The sequence below is a fragment of the Hippocampus comes genome, unplaced genomic scaffold, assembly GCF_001891065.2.
Source record: "Hippocampus comes isolate QL1 unplaced genomic scaffold, H_comes_QL1_v1.1 scaffold6, whole genome shotgun sequence".
In the NCBI taxonomy this organism is placed as follows: domain Eukaryota; kingdom Metazoa; phylum Chordata; class Actinopteri; order Syngnathiformes; family Syngnathidae; genus Hippocampus; species Hippocampus comes.
Window position 1 is genome coordinate 1,090,957 of NW_017805833.1, and position 7,480 is coordinate 1,098,436.

General features: G+C 43.8%; 1 protein-coding gene across 2 annotated transcripts; it reads right to left on the reverse strand.

The window, feature by feature from the left end:
- Positions 1-3,783: 3,783 nt before the first annotated feature.
- On the reverse strand, positions 3,784-7,440 carry fkrp (fukutin related protein). Of its 2 annotated transcripts, none has more exons than XM_019887594.1 (2): positions 6,832-7,440; positions 3,784-5,989 (listed from the first exon to the last, which is right to left on the reverse strand). In XM_019887594.1, the coding sequence occupies exon 2, from the start codon at positions 5,924-5,926 to the stop codon at positions 4,328-4,330; it is 1,599 nt and encodes a 532-aa protein (XP_019743153.1). In that variant the 5' UTR covers positions 5,927-5,989; positions 6,832-7,440; the 3' UTR covers positions 3,784-4,327. The 2 variants fall into 2 exon arrangements, with proteins under 2 accessions (XP_019743153.1, XP_019743154.1); XM_019887595.1 differs by lacking the exon at positions 6,832-7,440 and having other exon boundaries at positions 3,784-5,839; positions 5,905-5,987.
- Positions 7,441-7,480: the final 40 nt, after the last annotated feature.

A 7,480-nucleotide genomic window follows, 5' to 3' on the forward strand; every position in this document is an offset into this window, starting at 1 on the left:
CAAAGGAAAAATACAGTCTCACGTTTATATAGGCGTAGTATGTTAATGAGGGGCGGGCAGTCCTTCCCCTTATGTAAAAATCCAGACTTCCTCCTGCTGTGCATAAATCCCAAGAAACTTGACAGCCTTGAGGGACTCAGCAGAGATGGGGGTGTGAAAGAAGACACTTGGGGGCTGTTAATCACTCAAAGGGGAATAGGATATAAACTTAACACTACATTCTTTGTTTTAACAGGTGTTCAGGAAAGAGACTGGGATCAATAGTAATCATAGCAAGGCGAAATTCCGCCACATCAGCAACACAGATACTCGAGATAAACATGTCCTCTGGAGAGGTCCTAAAAGTGGTGGGGGTCGAGGGGCACTAAAGGTGATTGTAATCACAGTGAGCAGTAAATACCTTCAACAACATTCTTTGTTTCTTTCAGATACAACTAACAGAGAGGAATAATTCCTTAACACTAGCCATGGTTGCTGTGTTAGTAGCATGACTTCAATACAACTAACAGAGAGAAATAATTCCTTAACACTAGCCATGGTTGCTGTGTTAGTAGCATGACTTCAAACAAGATAGTGTCAAGAAGCCATGTTAGCTAGCCATGGTTGCTATGTTAGTAGCATGGCTTCATAGTAATACAAGGTTACTATTACACTAAATATGTTATTTTAGCAAACAAGGGATGAGAATTAAAATTATTTTACAGAGTTAGATATTCCAAATAGTTCCAGAAAAGATCCTGAATCCCAAGCTAACAGGACAGTCGAGGCCGTGCGGGTCACTGGCATGCCAGTTGAAGGCAAATCTCTTGTCTCTGATGTTTTATTCTTCCTCGGGTGCGCTGGTTGCTAAAACAAACAAACAAACAAAAACCAAAACTGCAATCTCTCCCTTGAAAGGTGAATGCTTGATCCGTTGGACTGTTTAAAATAAGTGATTTTGTTTTTATAGGATGAAAAATTGTCTCAATGTTCTGATCTTTGTTTTGGCCCATAGTGCAGGTCTCAGTGGACATAGCCCATGTTTGACTTATCACTTTTCAGAATTAGGGATACATTTTTTGGCATGTATTTGCATATTGCTCTTATTAAGGCATGGTGTACTCACACACAACAATACTCACCGACAATCACGATTTTTGTCTCACCAAACCAGCTCTTGTACCAAGACTGACCTGTGAGTAGCAGAATGGCCCAACACAAAATAATATAGAACAGACGTTTAGCTAACTGTTAGTGTGAGTTAGCTCAACTGAGCTGAATTTGATCAGACGGGTAGTAAAAATGCTCATATTTGGCCTGATTATCGGTAGGTTGGTACCATGCTTAAGACGACAAAATTGTAGAAGAGTCAATCAACAATATTTCACTTGTCTTCAGTCAAGTAGTGCACTCACTAGTGTCTAAAGATGCATTCGATTTTTTGTTTTGTCCTCGGAACTATCATACAGTCATTTTCCTGTGCATGAGGAAAAAAAGCGAACAATAATGCTAATGCTCTCTTCTATGAGCTAATGTACCAAAGCCAAAACGCACAGTGAATTACAAAAGTCAGATGCCACTATACCTCAGGTTGAACTCTGGCTTGCAGACTGTTCTTTTCTATCTAAGACCAAAAAAAATTCCAGTGAATCACTTGGTGAGATTGCTAAATTTATTCTTTTTTTTTTTTAGCACAAATGTTTTGTTGGCATTATTTATTTAGTTATCTAGCCCAAAGGTTTTACTCAAATTAATCAAATATCCAAAGACTTATTCTTTCGTGTGCCACATCAGAGCTGATTAATTTATATGCTATATAGTAAATATTATTTGCTATAAATACATTTTTAATTAATATGGTAACTTGTCAACAATCCATGTATACAAGGTGCTTCCATTTGGTTCCAGGAACCCCCCACCTCTTGCTTTTTCTCGCGCTCTACTACAAACAAGTTTTACAAGGGAGTGGCAATCTCACAAATTTCGGTCAAATTCACGTGGTTATCTTTGAAAATATCAAATCCATTGACTAATGAACCAGGAACTAAATGAAAGGTCACATTTCTCTTACCTCTTATCTTTATGCTGGTACAAATGTGTGGACGCTATGGGTGCAGCCAATACAAGGAACTACATTGTTTTATATTTTGATGTCTACACATGGGGGGTGTGGGTAATGAAGTATTTTCAGTTGGAAACAATAAAAAGTTTTTTATCATTGATTGGTTTTGTGAAGCATCATTTTTACGGTCCTGCTGTTTCTTTGTAAACTAAACACGTCTGAAGCATATTGCCGTTTATCTGTGAGATTATGTTCCTCCGAAGCTCCCCCCAAAACACTTGCGATGTCTGCCTTAAATCAGAAGCACTGTGCCTACATCCAAGCCCTGCTGTTTATAAATTGAGCAATGATAGGAATGGGATCAGATATATAGTGTGCTGCATCGACAGGTGCAAAGCTACTTATTGGAATTAGGACGCCCTGTGTGCTACTTGGCAGTGACAAAATATACTATCACATCTTATGTGGTACACTCCTACCATAGAATGCGCCACCTTGTGTTCATGAGCAAGTCTAACCACCATTGTACAGTCGAATGGATGGATGATTTATTTATGACAAAAGGGTTGTTTTTTTTCACAAGCACGAGACGCAAACGTTCCTTTGGTATAGTGCACTTATTTTTCTCCATACAAGCATTCCAAACTACCAACAGCAGCAAAGACATTTCAGTTCACCTGGAAACAACAATGTAGTAACAGATTCAAGTGTGCAAAAAAAAAAAACATTTTCTCAATAAAATCAGTGCAAACCAAGGCAATGAGTGATATGAATCCACATAAAAAGGCATGTAAGGGTGAAACATACTTACTCTTACTTATTGTACAGTAATCAATAGTGAAAATGTACACCATATAATTTTTACACTGTAGTACAACATCCACATTTACAACACATATTGTAAAATACATATTTGCTAAAACAGTCATTCTGATTCTCATTACATCACTTAGTTCGTTTCATCCATTATCCTGAACCGCTTCTCCTCACAAGGGTTGCGGGCGAGCAGTAGGCAGGGTATACCTTACAGTGGTTGTCGCTGGTCATGCTTACATGAACAACCACTTGCACCTAAGGACAATCTAGACTCTAGATTCTAGAGTGTTCAATTAAACTACAGTGCATGTTTTTGAAATGTGGGAGAAAACCCACGCAAGTCACGGGGAGAACACGCAAACTCCGCACTGGAAGGCCAGAGGGTGGATTCAAACCCCAGACTTCTGTACTGCGAGGCAGATGTGCTGACTAGTCGTCTACCGTGCCGCCCACTGTCGCTTTTATCCAGAGGTGGGCGTTCCGTCAGACTGATGCAAGGTCCGTCAGTCTGTCACTGTTTCTGTTAGTATTTCATACCAACTCATGGCAGTCAGTCTCTTGTGGGCGACAGCCAATTGATGTTGAGAAATTAATTTCCACATTACACACAGGCACGCAGCCAAATAAAGAAAAAATAAATAAAAACAGACACATTGAGGTCTGTGGGACGGAAAGGTATAAAAACGTTTTTTTTTTTTTTTTTTTGTAATTTTTCTGTGTGTCAGGTGCACGGCACCTGCCTGTTTATATAGTACCGGTAAGTCCGTTCTCTATGACGTATGGCTGTTGCTGACGACTTGGACTGACTGAGCCGGCCTGAAATACTGACGACAGCTCATTGACGGACTCACCGGACTGACAATGTCCACCTTGGCTTTTATCTAAAGCTAAATTCATCAGTTCTTGCTTTTTGGCATGTTTTTGGACTCTGTTGTAAAGATGAACAAATACTGGTTGACAAAATATTGTAAAACAGTCAAATGTCTGTAATTCACATCCTTGTTGTAAACATTAAGGGACCAAAAAATAAGTTCTTATTCATTATATCATCCCTTTTAACAAACTGAAAAAAAAAAATGGTGAGAAAATTGGACATTCGTCTGTCTCCCTTTGTTCGTGTATCTATTCTGTATGTGTCCGTAACCGACCAGTACCAAACTTGACCATTCTCAGAACATCCCAAAGGTATGAAACGTGTGTCAAGTGGCCTGAAGCTTGGCACCTAAGAGTGTCTATCTACTACCTTTTAAATGGCCTGGGCTGTCACTTACATAGCACTCTTCTACCTTAGGTACTCAAAACACTTCCTGTTTACCTACTGATGACGCAACATCAGGAGCAACTGGGGGTTCAGTACCTTGCTCAAGGACACGTCGACAACGTCACAATGGCTGGGTATTGAACCCCCAACCTCGGGGTTGGGAGACGACCACTCTACCGATGAGCCATGCCAAACATACAAATATGCTTTCATAATTTGGCCCGGTCCAGCCTTTTCTTGGCAGGGTTTGGGTACTGGGGGTTCTCGACAACCCCTTCTCCGAACTTGAGCTCCAAGAAGGCGCGGTGGTTATTCGGACCGTAGGCATTGATGCCCGCAAAGGGCATGGGCACAAGCGGCTGCAGGAAGTGCTCAGGAAACTCCATGTCCTGCTTGTGCTCGGTCCACGTATCTTTGGTCATGACGCCATTACGCGGGTAGAAAGGCCACAGGTCCACGTGCAGGTGGTTGGCCTCGCTGTACTGCACCCTGTAGAAGTCGCCCTCCACCGCACGTTCCCACACGTAGCCATTGGCGTCCACCAGCGAGCCAGAATCCAGGTTCTTCAAGTGATCGCAGTTGGGCACGTCCTCGAGGTAGATTCCCAGGTCCACGTCGTAATCCCACGGGATGATGTCCTGGTGGCGGACGGCGCCTAGCAAAGTCCCGCCTTCGAGCCAGTAGCGCACTCCAGAGCTCTCCAGAATGTTGATGACGTATTTGGTGGTTTCTCGAAGTGCGCGCAGGCAGCACGGAGGCGTCCAACGATCCAGATAGAGGTAGTCCGGCGTGTCGTCCTTCACCGTGCCGAAGCAGCGGGGTGTCTCCTTGCTGCAGCCATGCCACTGCTCCTTCCCATCTGGCAACAGGAGACGCTTCAGACCGAAGCTCCTCATCAGCTTGCCCGTGGACTCCTTCAGGCGAGTGTCCGCTTTCCACTGGTTGTGAGCTGAGCTGAAGAGGGGCCGGTGGTTGGCTGAAAAACACGGGCTCTCCAGAAGCTTCACCTTCCAGCCCCTCAAAGTGGTCTGGATGAAGAGCGAGGGGAAGAGGGGCCGGCCGAGCGGCACCGAGAGATTAAAGAGATCCTCCGTGCGGATGAGCACCACGGCATCGCCATGCAAGGCCGTACAAACGCTGCCACTGCTCCCAGACGCGGCGGTAGAATAAGTGGCGGTCCACTCGCGGAGGTTCACCCTCAGGTGGAGACACTGCACGGCGGATCGAGCCAGAACGGGTGAAGCCACCAGCCTCACAGGACCACCGCCCTCACCTTCCAGCTCTTTAATCAGCCTCTCAATAGCTCGAGATGGCTCCAACTCTACACCGTCCGGTACGAGAAGCACAAAGTCCGTCTGGACGTGAAACTCAGGCCTGTGTGCTTGCGGTGGCTGGTCTGGGCTTGGGGAGAGCACCAGCATGCGGCAGCCATCGGGAAGCTCCAGAGGCGGGTACGGAGGCGTGTCAGCCACAACCAGGAAGGGAAGCTCAGGTCTTTGTCTCAGGAAGGAATTAGCGACATCCCCGACGTAATTCTCAAAGTTTTCAAACTCGCGGAGGAGCACAGTCACGCGTGGGCTACGATTATTATTTGACACGCCGGCAAGTCCGGGCTCACCTCTCGGCCCGAGTAATCCGGCTATGCCTCCCCCCAGAGCGGAGGCGGGTAAAGCAGCTTTCCTGGTGGCCCTGCCATGTTCCTTCCTCTTCTCCATCATTTGCTGCTGTGCCCGAGACACATAGTAAAGGATAAGGAGGTTGAGGATGATGGCCCCAGTTAACACACCTTGGCATAAAGTGATCCGCATGGCTACAAGGGACTGTTTGAAAGACCTCAACCCTCAGGTTCCCATTGGTGTCACAGGACAGGGCTGGAACAGAGAAGAAAATCATTTGTACTATGTTTTCAAGGGCGCTTGGCCTCATAAGTGTTGAGGATTTAAGATGGAGCCAAGATTTGAACCTGCACCCCTCGTCAGAAGGAACTTTTTTGTCTTCTTGTTTTTTTTTTTTTTTTTTTAATGTAATCTTATATGATGAAGGCATGCTGCAAAGGTGACCCATCTCATGTTGTAACATTCTGCATGATTGCATTGTCAGTTGTCACTCTTGGCAAGTATTGGGACACCACTGGAGTCCAGCCGCTTATTTCACATATCTTCTCTACGTTTTTTTCTTTTCTTCTCTTCTCTTTGATGTTTGCTGTGCTGACCTGCCTGCTCATTTGCACACACATTCCAGCAGACAATTTAATGCAGTGAGTCTCAAAGTGTGGTGGTGTGCAGTCTACATCTTGTGGTATGCAAAAGAATCATCAGCTAAAAACACTACAGTTGTATTTAACTTTTTGCACATTACACTTTTATATATTTTCACAAATCCATACAATTGATCAATGCCCACTTCGGTAGAGAATTTATTTCTTCACAAATTGTTAAAATGCCCTGCACTCTGACGATGCAATGTTAATGGCTCAACAAGCCTGCCTTGTTTGTTTTTTGTTGACTGAAACGTCATGTTTTGGAGATGTGAGGTTTCTGCCCGACGGCGGCAATTGTGTTTTTTTTAATTGTAATATATTCTTATAATTTCACCTCACGTGACAGATAGGTTCTAATTAAACAAATTATTTCATTATTAAATGGAAAAATCCTCCGATGCAATACTTGAGTCTTCACATAGGTTTATTATCATTTTCACTGTCATAACTCACCAACAGTTGAATGCAGTCATTATTTCTTTGCACAAATTTGTAGATCGCCTGTCAATTCATCGTGACTTGAATCAGCTTCACACGAGCACTACATTTGGTCCTCCGGTTGGGTCACAGCTCTGTAATTTTGCTTTTTTGCGTAACGTGGCAGGGGCGAGGGTGTCAGTTAAATGGCATTCAAACTACATCTTGTCCGGACATGGCTAAACGTATTTTAGCATCTGTGCATGGGGCTACGTAGAGGAAGTGGAAACAGACTGAAAGCAGCTGTCCAGTGTTTAGCCTTAGCTAAAAGGCTAGCTTTCAAACGTCAGCATCGCCACACAGACAACGTAATCGCTTCCGGTTTTTGCAATTCAAAATATAAGTTAGGACCTAAATGAAATTGACCGCTCAAACTAGCATAGTGTTAAAATGGCGTAATCTATATTCAATTTGGATATTGGATTAATAAAAACTTGAAGCCTCAAAACCGGAAATCAAATTGTGTGTTAGTAGTACAAACTTCACCAACAAAACATTCCTCGCTTAATGAAATGGCAGGAAACGATCTCGATGGGCGACGCACTCGTTGTGTATTACAAAAAGTCTGGCCCAATATTTGTCCCTTACAGTTGGGTATTTCCAGTAGCAAACACACGATAGTGGA